At 31.2% G+C, this 16943-nt stretch overlaps 1 protein-coding gene across 1 annotated transcript in view; it reads left to right on the top strand.

Annotated features, from left to right (window-relative positions):
- LOC132947813 (tetraspanin-2A) overlaps nucleotides 1-16943 on the top strand; it is a 67979-nt gene that overhangs the window by 47625 nt on the left and 3411 nt on the right. Inside the window, exon 3 of the mRNA XM_061018043.1 lies at nucleotides 778-963. Within this exon, the coding sequence (XP_060874026.1) occupies nucleotides 778-963 (186 nt within the window). The remainder of the gene's footprint in view (nucleotides 1-777; nucleotides 964-16943) is intronic.

Raw genomic sequence — 16943 nt, 5'->3', positions numbered from 1 at the left:
CCAGCTCTAGAGTAGGCAAGTGTGTGCGTACCTACACATTCTATTAAAAACGTGACACAGTACTTTGTCTACCGCACGGCTTTTGAAATTTTTTTCCTTTGCAGTAATTTACGTAATTCACAAACGCAAAGCATTAAAATGTTATACGCTGTGATTTTTAATATCGTGCGAAACGCACACCGACACATTTAGCTGTCTATCTGTCTGGCCGTCTGTCCGTCTGTCTGTCTGTCTGGTCGTCTTGTCCGGGATGGTCTAAGAAAACAGGCGCATTTACCAATTTTGACGTCGTCTTGACACCATACACTTATTAACGTTAACAGTTACAAACAATGTTACAGTGATGAGCGGGTGGGTGAGGGGTCGGGTAACAACGCACGCGGGGTACAGCTATAGGTATTTAAAATAAAATATTTAAAATGTTTTTACAAACTCCTGTAAGTTCTGTTCTAGCAACGCCGGCTACTATTCAGCTTTATATAAATTATGTATTATAATGTATTATATATATATATATGTAATGAAATCTAGTGATAGCTCCAAAACATTTCCGAATAGTATAGTTTTCTTCCTCGACTTTCCGGAATTTACTTTCCACCGACTGTAATCACCACCGTGTCGATTGATGTGATGTGCACAGCAATATAACATATTATTATTAATAATTTGTTTAATTAATTAATAGTTTGTTTGTTTGTTTAATTAATTAATCATTTGTTTGATTCGTTTATAATTATTATATCACGTGCTTACCGCATACTCGTTATATGGTTTCAGATTGGATGTTGCGGAGCTGACGGACCCAACGACTACTTGTCGCTGAGGAAAGCGTTGCCCACTGAGTGCAGGGACACGGTAACCGGTAACGCGTTCTTCTATGGCTGTGCCGACGAAGTGACCTGGTTCTTGGAGGACAAATCTCGGTGGACGACCAACATAGCCATATCGATTGCCGCTTTGGAGGTAATCGTCGATTTACGATACATGACAATAAAATGTGATTTTCGCTTACTTGACTTCCTAACAAAACGGCCCGTGTGGTGGGAGGGGAGAAAATATACATTTATCGTGTAGCTATTAACAGTGGCGTGCCCGGGAAAGTTTAATTAGTTTTATAACTAATAATATATTTCAACGAATTGTAGTGGTAATACCAAAGACACAAATAAGAGGATTTATTGGCCAATAGGTGGGGGGTGTAACTCTTAACACCTCCCCCCAATTTTTCCACTGGGCACTGCGCTGGCTATTAATACATTAAAAAATTTATTGAATCTCAAAACGAACGCGATATACATCATAGCATTTTACTCACCTATGACAGGTGAAATGGATCAACAGCACAATAACATCTCAATTTTCTACACAATGACGATATACCGTATTCTACATGGTTCTAGACGGTTTCATAAAAGGTCTAATATAGTGGGTTTAAAAGTTATGAGGACTATGGCGATTCGAAAATTTAAATTATTAATATTAATCTATCAATATTAATAATTTTTAAAAATGACACAAGTATAATAAATACGAGTTTCGATATTACGACTGTCTTATATAATATTTGTGAAACCATTTTTAAGGACTATTATCCGTAGCTCAAACATTTTAATAACTTAGAAACTACTCGTTCAATTTTTTAGTATACATCAAAATGTTCATAAAAATTATTCTCTAAATAATATACAGTAAGAAAGAGAGCTATCGTTTGAAAAATAGAAGTTTGTATCGACACTAGACATTAAAAAATTGTTTTTGAGTATAATATTTTGTAAAATTTCCAAAAATCAGAATTTGAATAAACTCATTGTTAAATGAAAAACGGGGGTGAGAATGCTTGATGAAATTTACGCTGTATATTTGTCAAAGGACTAAATAAAAAAATAAATATAAAGATATCCAGTAAAGACTTGTAATATTATACGGTTATATACCTATAATGTATAAAACAGAAATGTGGTCTTAAATTCTAAAGTTTATTTCTTTCTTTAATTTTTTTATGTCGTCATTTAATGTTACCCGTGATATTTAAAGGTTATGGGTGTATAACCTTATCCTTAATACAATAGTGTAGGTATTATTACGAAGGCGCCGTAACGTTACTTTTTTTTTTCCAATTCAATATTATGTAATATAAGACATTATGTATTATAGTTCGTCTACAATGAAATTTCAAACAATGCGCAATACATAATGGCGAACGGATGCTCATTATGATCGATACTCTATAATCACCGTGTTCAATGACGAACGACTAGACATTTCGAAATCCTTCCGTTATTATTATTACTATAATATTATGTATAATATCATAATGGCAAGGGATGCCGTTAGATAACATTCCTGCTGAGTACGAAATGGGTACTTTTCGCGTTTACCGCCTTAGCTATCCAAACAGAACATTACTATAGACGCTTTAGATGTTTACCTTATCTATACAAATATAATGTTCGTCCGAAAAAATTATTTACTTAAAAAACGTACCGTATTATATTATTTTGTTTGGACGATTTTTATTCAATTTTCAATGCCATAAAAAACTGAACGATTATACTACCCGTAATTCTGACCCCGACTCTTGTGGTAATCGTGATATTATCGAATTCATATTTCTCTTTTATTGACAAAAATAATCATTTATCGTAAAGGTTGTAGAGTTTTATTTTAGTTTGCTCTGTGATTCCAATATTATACAGAAAGCTGAGTAGATACCTATTTTATATAGTTCTTAGGAAATGTTTACTGGTTTTAATTTTAAAAGTGTTTATTTGTAAATTATATAGATATAGGTAAAGCATTTATTTCAGTAGGTATATAATATATTATATTATGACCTTTTAAACTTATTCGACTGATAAAACTATTTATTTGGAAATTTACCAGATTATAATTTTATTAAGCTGATTTTTCAGTTTTCGATAAAATAAGAAATTTAACAATCACACTCACTCTGGCTCCTGTGTAAATCATAATATTAATGTCTAATTCATAATTATATTTATCATTCATTGACAACATTTTTAATATTGAGTCTAATTCATATTTCTCATTAATTTATAAAAAATAATCATTTATCGTAACAGTTGTAAAATTTTATTTTAGTTTGCTCTGTGATCACAATATTATACAGGAATCTGAGTACCTATTTTATATAGTTCTTAGGAAATGTTTACTGGTTTTAATTTTAAAAGTGATTATATGTAAATTATATAGATATAGGTAAAGCATTTATTTCAGTAGGTATATAATATATTATATTATGACCTTTTAGAATTATTCGACTGATAAAACTATTTATTTGGAAATTTACCATATTATAATTTTATTAAGCTGATTTTTCAGTTTTCAATAAAATAAGAAATTTAACAATCACACTCACCCTGGCTCCTGTGTTAATCATAATATTAATGTCTAATTCATAATTATATTTATCATTCATTGACAAAATGTTTAATATTGAGTCTAATTCATATTTCTCATTAATTTATAAAAAATAATCATTTATCGTAACAGTTGTAAAATTTTATTTTAGTTTGCTCTGTGATCACAATATTATACAGAAATCTGAGTACTTACCTATTTATAGTACCTATCTTAAGAAATGGTTTTAAAGTGATCATTATATGTAAATTATATGGGTAAAGCATTAATTTCAGTATATAATATATTATTATGGCCTTTCGAACTTATTCGTCAGATGAAATTATTTGTTTGAAAATGTAGCATGATATTATTTTTATTATTATTATTTTTTTTTTTGATCTAAAACAAAACATTGGTGACAACGGCCATTAATTATTGCTGTTATAATATTAATTACAATTATTATTTTTTTCTAATGTATATATTTTGATTACATATTATTATTTTATTCGGCTGGTTTTAACTTTTAACTTTACAATACCATACAATATTTAACAATACTACACTAACCCTGACTCGTATGTTAATCATATTTATGTCGAATTCATATTTCTTATTCGTTTAAAAAATAATAATTTATCGTAAAGGTAGTTTAGTCTTATTTTAGTTTGTTCTGCGATCACAATATTATACTAAAGCTATAAGTACCTATTTTATATATTTTTTAATAAATGTTTACCGGTTTTAATTTTAAAAGTGATCGTATGCAATAATATAGGTAGGTATGGTTATTATTTTTTTTTTTAATTATTATTTATAAATACGCCTTGACTACCAGGGTTATTGGCGTTTCTGAAAAAAACTATTTAATATATTATTATATTAAACCTTTAACGACTTAATAATATATTCGTCTGATAAAATTATTTATTTGGAAATTTTCAGTTTTCAATACAATAAAAATGTAACATTTACCCTTACTCTGGCCCTTGTGATAATCATAATATCTAATAAATTCATGTTTGACTTCAAAGAAATGTTTATCGGTTTTAATTTTAAAAATGATTGTCCGTAAATTATAGGTGGGTATATTATACTGTTTATTTCAAATGAGTAAATTATTTTATTTCAGTAAATAATATATTATGGCCTTTAACGACTAAATAATATTTTCGACTGATAAAATTACTTATTTAGAAATGTACCATATATTTTATTTAGATGTTTTTTCAGTTTTCAATACAATAAAAAACATTAACAATTACACTAACCCTGACTCGTGTGTTAATCATATTGATGTCTAATTCATAATTCTTATTCGTTCTCAAAAAATAATCGTTTATTATAAATAGGTCGTTAAGTTTTATTTTAAATCGTTCTGTGATCACATTACAGAAAGTTAAGTATTTAAAATAATTTTTGAGAAGCACTTGCCCGTTTTAATTCTAAAAGAAAATATCTGTAAATTAAAGTTGTTTAGGCATTTAGCATTTATTTCAGCCGTGTAAATTATTTCATTCTATAATAATATTATATGCCTTTAACGGCTTATATATTACAGGGACATGCTTCGATCCGCCTTGTCTTCGATCATGTTGATAATATTCCTTTTTTTCCAAGGAATATTTTTATTATTTTTTTTGACGACCTATATATAGGTATATACATTTTGTATATTAAACGTTCCCCACGGTTTTCGTAACCCCGTCGAACCGCCGACCTTCTAAGACATTTTCCGCGTATGACCTTTTCGGATCGAAAAAAAGGAACAAGAAAAAAGCCATTCACCCCACCTCCACCCAACCCCATCCACACTCCGCCGCGTTGCTCGTGCGTTCGACGGGCGGTCGGCCTCCAACGTGCAGGCCGCACACCGATGCGCACCGATATATAAGTACGATTCATACAAAAGTATCACAGACGGAGACCTTTTGTACGAAAATTTCAATACGCGGGTCCACGTCAAAGGGTATATTTTGGTTTGCCGCCATCAATCGATGCCGCATCGTGTGGTATAGGAGGTACCCGAGTCGTGGTATTGCGTGTTAAGAAATGCATTTTTTTTACGACACGGATCGTATTTCTGCAGTCGTTATCCGCGACGTTGTCGGCGAATATTGTCAGTGGAAAAACGCGAAATAGTAGTCCTCCAACAGTCTTATAATATTTTGTAAATGTTGTGTTTTTATTCACAAGTTTTAATTTATTAAAAGGCCGAAACAATGATCTAAAAACAATCAGTTTGTTTGAACAGTGGATTGAACCTTTTAATACAGGTGGATAAGTTTTTACGAGCTATGCGGTAGTGTGATGTATTGCCATCTTTGTGACGGCCAAATTCTGTCGAGTCCAATTTAAAAAAAATTATTTATTAAATTTGTTTTGCATATAAAAATATGATGATCAACTGATGTCAAAAATAAATTGATAAAAAAAACGTAAATTTGCATATTTTACTAATATTTTTAAAATATAATGTATTCAAATCTTTAAGAGAATACAAGCGTCATATTATGTTGGCTATGTTGAGAAAATATAAATCTAATTATGACATAGAATTCGCCGTGGCATAAATGGAGTCGGGGTCAGTCGTACGAAAATTTATAAGGAAGTTTATACCACGAAATATATACCAGCATGTACAAGTGATCCAGCAGTGACACCAATGCTACTTACAGTGATGCCCGTGTTGCCACTCGTTCGCTCGCTGAGCTGCGCTCGGACAAAAAAATCAAAAATATCACTCGATTTGCCGTGCAGCGCCACCTCAAGTTGGTCACTGCAGGGTAACCGTTGTATGGCCATTCTTATCATTTTCGGACAAGTGCTTATCACTTGAATTATTGGAGACCCCGAGTGATATGCCGAATGCAGCTTTGCAAAATCCAAAAAAAAATTAATCCGATTGTAGTATAACAGCGTAGCTTTTCAGGCAAAATTTGATTCACCCTATGGGGGGACGCTACTGCACGTGGGCGTGTTTAAAAATATACTTTTTTTTCAATTAGGTACGCGCATATTTTTACTCATTCTCTAGATACGTGACAGACAGTCTTGTCTGTACGTGCTAGGGCAATAATCGCCTAGGTAATTGTGCATTTTTTCACGACACAGACACCATATTTCTACAGTCGTGATCCGCGGTTTTTTGTCGGCGAATTCTTAATATCGAAAAACAGTCTAAGCTCAAAATGTCAGAAATAGATGTATACAATATTATATACAACGCGTCCCATGGGAAAGTGACCGGTCGGCGTCATATGATATATAGTATACCTTGAGTTATGAAAAGAACCACTTATTGTAAGGGGTTCTCACTCTTTCATTTTTTTTTTTTTAGTTATGGGCTTTTTAACTTTTTTTAAATAACCTGCCACACATTTTCTATTGTTTCTTCAAAAGATTTTAACTTTATACAGTAGTTTTAGATTCTGAGCGAAGCGATGAATGTATTGATTCTACAATGATGTGTGTTTTTTTTTTTATTTTTTTTTTATTCTTTATTTTTTTTTTATTTTTTTATTTTTGTGTCTGTCATCAACTTTTAGGACAGTAAAAGTGCTTGGATTTTCTTCAATAGTAACTTTTCTGATTGGAAAGTGAATCTAGTTGGTACTTTGGGGGGTCAAAAGTAAAAATTTCCCAGTAGTTTTCACAAGCGACGTGAAAAACAAAAGGAAAATTAAGGAAAAACGGGAATTTTTACGCAAAATCTGTTTTCGAGAAAATCGATTTTGGTTTTTGGTGTAACTCTAAAACAAATGACCGTAGGGACATGAAATTTTGACTGAATGTTTATATTAGCATTTCCTATACACCATAAAATGTACAAAATATTTTGACTCTTTTTGAGCTGTTTACGGCCATTGTCAGTTTTCAATTTTTTTAGTTTTTTTTTCTATAAATATCAATAAAATTTTATCTATTGAGTAAAAAAGCTTGAAAATTTAATAGAAGGCTCCTAGGTTATTGTTTCAAAGGCAGATGAAAAAAATTAAAAATCCTTAGTCACAGTTTTTAATTATAAGCATTTAAAGTTCAAATTTTGACAAAATACGGAAAAATCACGAAAAATAGCAAATTATTTTGATGAGAATTCATAAAAATTTTTCTTTTTAAATGTAAGATTTGAAAATGTAATATAAGATTACTCATAAGTTTGTCTACCTTTATCAAAAAAAAAAATGTCTAGAAGAAACTTAAATTAAATTTTTATGAGCGTCTGAAATTTATATTTTTACAACATTTGATATTTACTCGATTTCTCATGTAACAATTTTCTTATTTTATTGTAATTAAAAAACGAATGACTGTAGATACTTGAAAATTTCACTGAATGTTTATATTAGCATTTTCTATACACCATAAAATGTTGAAAATATTTTGACTCTTTTTGAGCTGTTTACGGACATTGTCAGTTTTCAATTTTTTTAGTTTTTTTTCTATAAATATCAATAAATTTTTATTTGTTGGGTAAAAAAGCGTGAAAATTTAATATAATGCTCCTGATATATCGTTCTAATAGCAGTTGAAAAATATTAAAAATACATAGGCACAATTTTTTTTTATAAGCATTTAAAGTTCAAATTTTGACAACATTTATCAAATTTATAATTTATTAATTATTTTGTAGTTAAAAATTTATAAATTTTTAACTTTTATGGCTAAGGATTGAAAATTTAAAACAAGGCTCCACGTAAATAGGTTATATATAAATTACTTTATTCACAATAATATCATCAAATATACTTATTTCATAGTCTCCTATCATAGGCTGACTGACCGTTTTTGCTCAGAATCGTTTTTCTTATACAATGATATTATATCATTGAATTCAAATTTAACACCATCCATTACAGTGACCCACTTGTAACCTACCGTACAACAGAGCGACATCCACTTATCCACCTTTTTTTTTTTAATTTTAAAGATATTTTTAATGTGCTATCAACTAATGTACACAATTGAAAGCGTACAAATTATTTTTACTGAATTAAAAAAGTAAAAAAAAAATTGTCGAAAATTGACATTTATTTAAGAATTAATACATTAATAAAAAATTCAAAAAGCTGGACCCACCTCCCCTCTTTAAAGGGTTACCTCCAGTCACGCGGTCACTTCATCCCGAGACGAATTGTATACAACACATACAGGTTGATTTTTTTAAGCATGCGCATTCTATCTCTTATATGCTTATATTATGCATATTTTAAAATTCTGAGTTTTGAAACTTTTAAATTCACTAGAAGACGAATTTTTCGAATACTTGAGATTTTTAATATGATCCTGTAACAATACAAAATTCTGCTTTTCAAATGAGGTTTGATTCGCATTCGTGGGGAGTACCTACATCAGATAAATTTAAAAAGTTAATTATTTTATTTCTTTCAAACGAATATTTTCATAATCGTCCGCTCGCGCGCACAACACATTTTCAATATTTCTCGTGAACACTTTAGGTATTGTTTGTTTTACGATTTGACGTTTTAATATCGACGGAAATGCAACGGAAAATATTATAGTATGCTATCTATACGTTATAATATTTCAAACAAAATATATTGGACGTCAAATTATCATAAAATGGCAGTTCAATATTATAATATATATATATAAAGGTAGAGGGGCCTATCTATTTCGATTTGAAAGCGTTTTACTGCTGTATATGATGATGATGATGATGATGATTGAAAATATAATAATATCGATCATTCAATTTTAATTACCTTGTCGAATAACCGTGGAATGTAAATACAACTGTTATAGGTATAAAAATAACTTATCAAATACTCAAACTAATTTATTAATAACCAACGACGATGATATTATTGTGTACACAATAATGTATATTTACCGACTACCTATTTTGGAATAGTTATCTGTTGACTTACGTTTAATTAAGAATATCATATTATTAACAGCGGCCACAGTATTTTATAATATTTAACGAACTGCAGCAGACTGAAAATTAGTTCAGAACTCAATGACTGCCGATGAAAATGTGCGTTTAATTAAATCCACTACAATCGCTATAATATGGTATAGACCTATGACCTAAAACTTTTTGTGGAGTTGAATTTTTTTTTTTTCTAGAAGTCGAACAGCTGAAAAAAAACATATCTTACTCACCCCGTTTCTGTCCTATTTATACTTCTACATATAACGTCTATCGCGTTGTTTATGTAATATTATTTCAATTACATTTCTATATTAATATACAATTTCAAACAACGATAGCTATTGGCCAAAGTTCGAAAGCACACAAATATCACATTATATTATATAGGTAGGTTCTACCTCCCTACACCGTATGGTATTATTTTAAATATTTATTTCACAAACAAAGTCTGTTGCATATTATACAAAGCCAATGTGCATACATATAAAATTGTGAACACTATACATAATATTTACACGCTTTTCGACTGAATAATAATAAAAACTAGACAGCGTATAATATTATACTTTATATCTACCTACCCACTAAATTTCGTACGTTTTACAAAACCTGCGACGAACAACAATATTGTGCACTTACTTGTTAATAACTCGATTAAAATGTAGAAACACATCGTATTATAATATTTTATCATCTTTGCGACAACCACCGACTGTATCATGATATTTGATTGCATTATCACTTAGTTCGTGTAATAATATGTAAAACAGTGAAATCTTCTATACATAAAAAAAAATGAAAAGCTGTTCGTTGGTAACCGCATCAATCGAGAACGGCTGGACCGATTTGGCTCATTTTGCCAAGGCTTGAAACCAGTTTCGAAACTACAGTTTGGAAACCAGTATTAAATCCAAAACCGACACCGAAAAAATTTAGAAACCGTTTTTTATCGAATGCAGTCATTCGATAAAAATTGCAATTCAATTGCAACATCAATTGCATTCAAATCGATTGCTGAAATGGTTCACTATCCTGTCCAAGAACCGAAGGGACGACGGACAAACTTCCATTTCCGCTGACCTACCTACTCGACCCCACTGCACTTACGCTATTTTTTCCCCATATAAATGGATGCTACAGGTCGCTCATTATTATGATAATATAATTAATTGGATATAATAATTTAGACTTATAATTTTGATGTTTGGTCACTATATTTTTGACCCCCGATGGTTTATCCAAAGTGAATACACTCAAAAACTAATGTTTTCAATCAAAAAAAAGTTGTACCAATAGATTCGCCCATCGATACTTGGAGGGTGTTTATAGCTTAATTTAACTGTTCAATCCCTATACCTATAGGTAGCTAAAAGGTAGCTCACACATGCATTTTTTTCACGAATAAAGAAAAGTTTTTTTGTGTATTTATATCAGGGTTGCAGTTGGTTACATATTATTATATTATTATTAAAATTAGTAGAAATGTGGTGAAATATAAATTTTTTTTACGAAACACGGGCTCTTATAATGTTATACAATATAAAAATATAATTCTGTAATCGTTAGTTTATGTGTCGAGTATACTACTATTATAACGAAGAAGATGTTATTATTAATACTATTAGTTTTATAGCGATTAGTGATGGGCACAATCGAATAATTGACACTATCGAATAGTTTTCGATAGTTTTAATAAACTATCGAATATCTATTCGAATGATTTTAACATAACCGATTAGTAGTTTTTAATAAAAACTATCGAATAGTTCGGTGGACTATTAATAGCCTAAGTGGTTCTTGTTAGCGTGAAACGGTTCTTAATTTTGTATTGTTTTTAATACAGAGATGACCACATGAGTACCTTTATCGGCAAACGGGTCGCTGCTCTATTGTATTTTTTAGACTTTTGCTTGACGGCGGCATCGCATTCTTATTTGTTAAGATTAACTAGTGGTGAATATTCCAGCTGTTCTGGTTATTAAATTTGGTTGCGAGTTTAAAACGATCTTATCATAGGTCTATGGGCAATCAGTACTATCTATTCGATAAACTATTCGAATAGGTTATAGATGACTATCGAATAGTTCGAATAGTGAACTACTATCGAATAGTTCGATAGTGACTATTCGATAGTTCCCATCACTAATAGCGATTCATTAAATATTTGTAGAGCGTATTACTATGCAATTTTTTTTAAGTGACAGAATTACCGAACGCGAACCATTCGATTAGAAACAGAATTCAGATAATTAAAGGAAAATCGCAAAGGTTGTTTTCAAAACGTACCGTTAGTTATGGCAAAAGAATAATACAATTTGTAATACCTGACAATTTATAGAAATCCCGATTCGAGGAGATTTTATGTCTCGACGATTGTACGAACCCAATTCAGACAATAAATCCCGGTGACTTAAAATGTTCCAATAAACAAAATGTAAAGGCAGTCTCAAATATACAGTTTTCTGCTAATATACGACACGCGTAAATTCGTCTTTACTTTTTCTGTTTTTACTTATCATTGTCTTGTCTCTCAAAAACTGTTTAGCCTCGGCAGTAAGCCGCGGACTGCGCTGCGACACAACGATACCTTCTCGTTTTAAAAACACCTAACTGAATATCACTACGGGCCATAAACCGTGACCCATTTTATTTTAATACGTTTATTTTGCATACGATTCGTCGGATAAAATAAATATATATACCCGTATAACGTGGTCGGGGAAAATATAAGTTAAATATAAGATATCCGGGGAGAATCGTAGGATCCTATAGATATAAATACCGTAGCCAGGGGCAGACATGTAGATATCGGGATCTTAAATATATTTAAATTACTAGGATTCCTTTTCAGTTACAACTATGTTTTATTGTCTACTAAACACTTGCAAATATTAATACTCACAAATATATCAACTATGTTCTATTATACTACCTACGTAACCGTATCGTAGTAGTACGGAGTCCGGCAATCGTAGTGTGTATTGAGGTCTAAGGTGCACAGCGAACTAACTTACTAATACATTGTGTGTGTTGGCCATTGTATGTGTTTTAATATTAATAATATATCGGTCAGCAGTTAATCGTACATACGGTAGAGTTGGCATTATATACGTAGGTGTCATGTAACATATTTATATTTATAATTGTTACAGCCGAAACAAAAACCTTTATAATATTGCATAGATAATGACGAAATGGATGGGCCATGCCTATGCCTTATACACAGAGCATTCTGTGATCGAAGATAACTCTTGTTACCACAGTGGGTTAGACAGTTGCAGTGGTTGCCGGATAATTGATAATGTCAAATGATAATATTTTGTTATCGTCAATAATAATCAATAACCAATGATACCAATATTCAGTGACCAATGCTAACTTTTGTAACCGTATTGGTAATAAAAGTTCCCTGCCATCACAGAAGAGTACAATTATAGTATGGCCTATCCATTTCTTTATAATCTATGATTATCAAGGCTGGGCATTAACGAGTTAAAAAGTTAAAGTTAAGTTGAAAATTTTATTTTATTTTAACTTTTTAATTTAACTAGTTAATTTGGACTTCTCATTAACTTAACTGTTAACTTACTAAATTTATTTTTTAATTAACGTGAAATTAACGAGTTAATTTTTCATTTTAAGAAGTAAGTTAAGTTAATTTATTTTGTTTTAATTTAATTATATTTCACTATTTCAGTCTATTTCTTTTTCATGTCAAAAATTATGTATCGTAAATTGTTTAAAGTTAAAAATGTATATCATTCGAATCTAACTTAGATGGAAATACTGTACAAAGTATAAACACTATAGTCTATAATTTAGTTTTGGGTTGGAAAAAAATTAAGTACGCTAGCTTGTATAAACAAATTAACTTTTTTTTAACTTTTAACTTAACTGAGTTAACCTATAGTTAAATTAACTTTTAACTTTTTGTTATTGGTGCATATTAACTTAACTTAACTGAGTTAAAAAAAAATTATTAACTTGCCCAGCCTTGATGATCATATGCTTATTGTGGGGCAGCCTGTAGCTTAACAACAGTGTTGAACTTCATTACGACGTAATCGTATAACATTCAAGCCTGGGCAAGTTCATGATAATTTTTAATTGAGCTAAGTTAAGTTGATACAAAACATTTTAATAAAATTAAAGTCAATAGTTATCCTACATTTTTTTTCGACTCAGTTAAGTTGTTATTTATATGGAAACTTACAACTAACTTAATGACTCAAGTTAAGTTATTTTTTCGAAAAATAAATAGCCAGTAATATGGTTTAAAATAATAAAAAGTAAATGTTTATGCAATATGTATATCATCGATAATAATTGTATTATATTTATTTATACATTACGTAACTTGGATTTGAATAAAAGTAACTCGTTATTTATGAAGCTTATATCAATATATATCAGTTACGTTAAAAATTAAGTTAATGCGAATATTACATTTCAAAAAGTTAAGTAAAAAAATTAAAAATTAACTTAACTTTATAACTCGTTTGTGCCCAGGCTTGATAACAACAACTATAATATTGAAAAAGATTTTTAATGATTTCTAATTGAAAAAAATATTATAATGTTTATCACATTAATCGTCGTTGAGTTGGTATAATATAATAATTCGTACAATTCGCGACATTCAACGCGTACTCACTCGGTATTATTATTATTATTTTATTTTTTCTGACTATTCGCGCCGAACGCGTTCGGATACGGTAATATATTATGTACATTTTCATATACTCGAGATATATTGTTTCGGGAGACTAACCAGGTGGATGCGGGTGAGACGTTATTTATTGACTCTCGCAGTGTTCGCCCCCACCCCTCCCCCCCCCCCAAAACCGCCACCTTGTTTTATCCCCGAATATATTCGATGCAAATTAACCGAAAAAAAAATGCACATCTCGCCCGTCTCCTGCAATAGGTACCGGTACGAAAATGTCTTCGGAATCGTCGTCACGAAATCCGACGCCTTATGTAGGTGCACCTCCCTCCTCCTACCCCATTAATCGCAAGTCCACGAGTAGGCGCAGTCCGTCGAATGTGCAGAGACGCCGTGTTTTAAGGGGGGAGAGGGGGGGGGGGGAGAATCGACTGCGCATTGCGCACCGAAATTTATAGCTCCGAATAAAAACGTCCGCGTAAAAAAGTCTCACTCGCGCGTGTACAGTAAAAAAACGTACCTATGTGTGTTTCTCTTTTGCCCGACACCACTTCTACCACGCGGTACCTACGATACTTCGACTACTATACCACTATTATTATACCGCTATACCGCCACCGCTGCAGCTGCAGCGCCGTTCGTGCCCATCAACCTGCAGGCAAACCGAATAATTTATGTCCATTTTATATGATATAAAAATATCGGAAAGGGCGACGGTGATATATGGGGGGGGGGGGGTGGAGGAGGAGGAGAGGGAGAGCTAGGTATACACGGCGGTAGGTAGTGTACAATATTTCATCACGACAACTGTAAATGTTTTTTTTTTCTTCTCACTCCTCGGCGTATCGAATCCTTATGACTACGATAACCGTGGTAGTGGGTCTCCATTTTATACGATTTATGTTTAAAAAGTCGGAAAGGAAATTAATGTTATTAAAGAAACGGCGGCGGCGGCAGCAGCTGGAGAATAAATTTGATACGCCGCACACGGCACACCGTCGTCGTCGTCGTCGTCGTCGTCGTCCGTATAATATTATTTAGATATTTTCGAGTAGAAATGTTTACGTTGTTTTTTTTTATTTATTTTTTCATTTTTAATGGGAATTTTCCACAGGGGCAGGTACGACCCGCCTATATGAAATACTGCACCCTCTTCCTGCGACCACTCCGACCTTTCAACTCTTCGCCGGCAACCTAACGAGTTATCGTTTTATCGCGAACTACGTGAGGCCTTTGTAAATTAGCAATCATTCCGTACGCGATATAGGTATATATAGGCACATTAGCTATATATAACCTTATTATTTTTACTTGTTTTTTTTTTTACCCGTAGAAAATACATTAGCAAAAGCGTTTAATTTCGTTTTGAGTTTATTCAAATTTCACGTAATCTATTTGTTTTTATCCGAGGGATAATTTTTAATTTTATTTTCTCAGTTTAGCGAATTTTAATTTAAATGTCAAAGGTACCTTATATTATAAAAATATATACGCAGAGTATACTATAAGGTACCTACCTAGATTGTTTGTTTAGTACATCGCCGATCGATTATAAAATATAACATTCGTGCGTTAGTATTATTTTTATTTATTTAGTTGGTAATTTAAAACGTATCGAATGGAAAGAGTCGTTTAAAAAATAATATATATAGTACTCAATTAATTTCCTTTTATTGTTAAAAAAAAATTGTATATTGAAAAAAAAACTAAAAAACATCGAATTGTCACTCGCGGAAAATAAAAAGCTCAAATATAAAATTGCGATCGTTATTGACAGAAGTTTTTTTGGCGTATATTTTCCAAGCTTTTTAAATCAACCAAATTGGTACCTCTACTTACACAATAATATAGCAATATAGATTATAAATATTGAAAAGTAATTAAATTATAATGTTTAAACGTAATGTGGTTATTTTTATTTTAAAAATGTACCTTTCAAAAGATATTTTACTCAATTTTTATCAATTAATGGGATAACAATTTTAAATTTTAAAAGAAATTACTATATTAATCAAATTTCGGAGAAGTTTGCTTTTAAAATGGAAATTACACTTATTTCAAATGTAATTTTATTGTCACGTGACATACAGCTTGTTGGATACTGACATGGGTATTGCGAAATACTCAAGTGAATACCTTACGTTATTATTTGTCTGTTTGAGCACAAATATTTGCAGTTGGTTGATGATTCCGTTAAGTCCTCATTGGGCGTCTGAAATTAATAATTTATATCTTACTGTGCTGATTATAAATGGGTGAGGTGGAGTAGTACAAAAGAAATCCATAAATCGTGGTATTATAATACAATATTATATTATACCAATGATAAACCACACGAAAATAATAGAATTTTATAGTCGCTGATCTATTATATTGTTGTAATCTATTTTTATTGTGACAATACAATATATTATACTCGGACAATACACAGAAACAATCCCGTGGTAAATACCTAATATATATTATGGTGTTATGACGTTATTATTGAATTATTTAATAAATACTCCTCACTCCTGATTGATTGTAAACCGTAAATTAGTCCTTTTCAGTAGTCAGTAAGTACCTATAACATTGTAGTGTATAAATGATATTGTTATAACATATGAACATAAATGTGTACTATATAAAACGTTTTGAGAAGCACTGTCAAAAAATTCTTTAAGTTTCACATTACAGCGTAAACCTCCCGTGACGTACGTCTCTGAATAGCTGGCCTTTTTTGGGGGAACAAACCATAAACTGAACCCTCTGAATAGTGGACACAATGTCAGTGACTGAGAATGGCCGGTATTTAGAAGTGTCACTGTATTGTTATGTTATAGTGTGAGTATGTGATTTGTGAACATCTTGTCTGTGTATAAAATACCAGAGTCTTGCGGGGGAAGCACCGTGTTGGGAATAGAAACCTAATAATTTATCTAGATAAGGATAAATTTAACAGTACTCATAATAGCGTTTTCCACCAAGTCGCACTAGCTGCACTAGTGCACTTTTTCATGTTTCACCAGCTGTCCA

This window comes from Metopolophium dirhodum, chromosome 6 (assembly GCF_019925205.1).
Source record: "Metopolophium dirhodum isolate CAU chromosome 6, ASM1992520v1, whole genome shotgun sequence".
NCBI lineage: Eukaryota > Metazoa > Arthropoda > Insecta > Hemiptera > Aphididae > Metopolophium > Metopolophium dirhodum.
The sequence above is the reverse complement of the archived record's forward strand: the minus strand, read 5'-3'. Positions and strand labels throughout refer to the sequence as shown.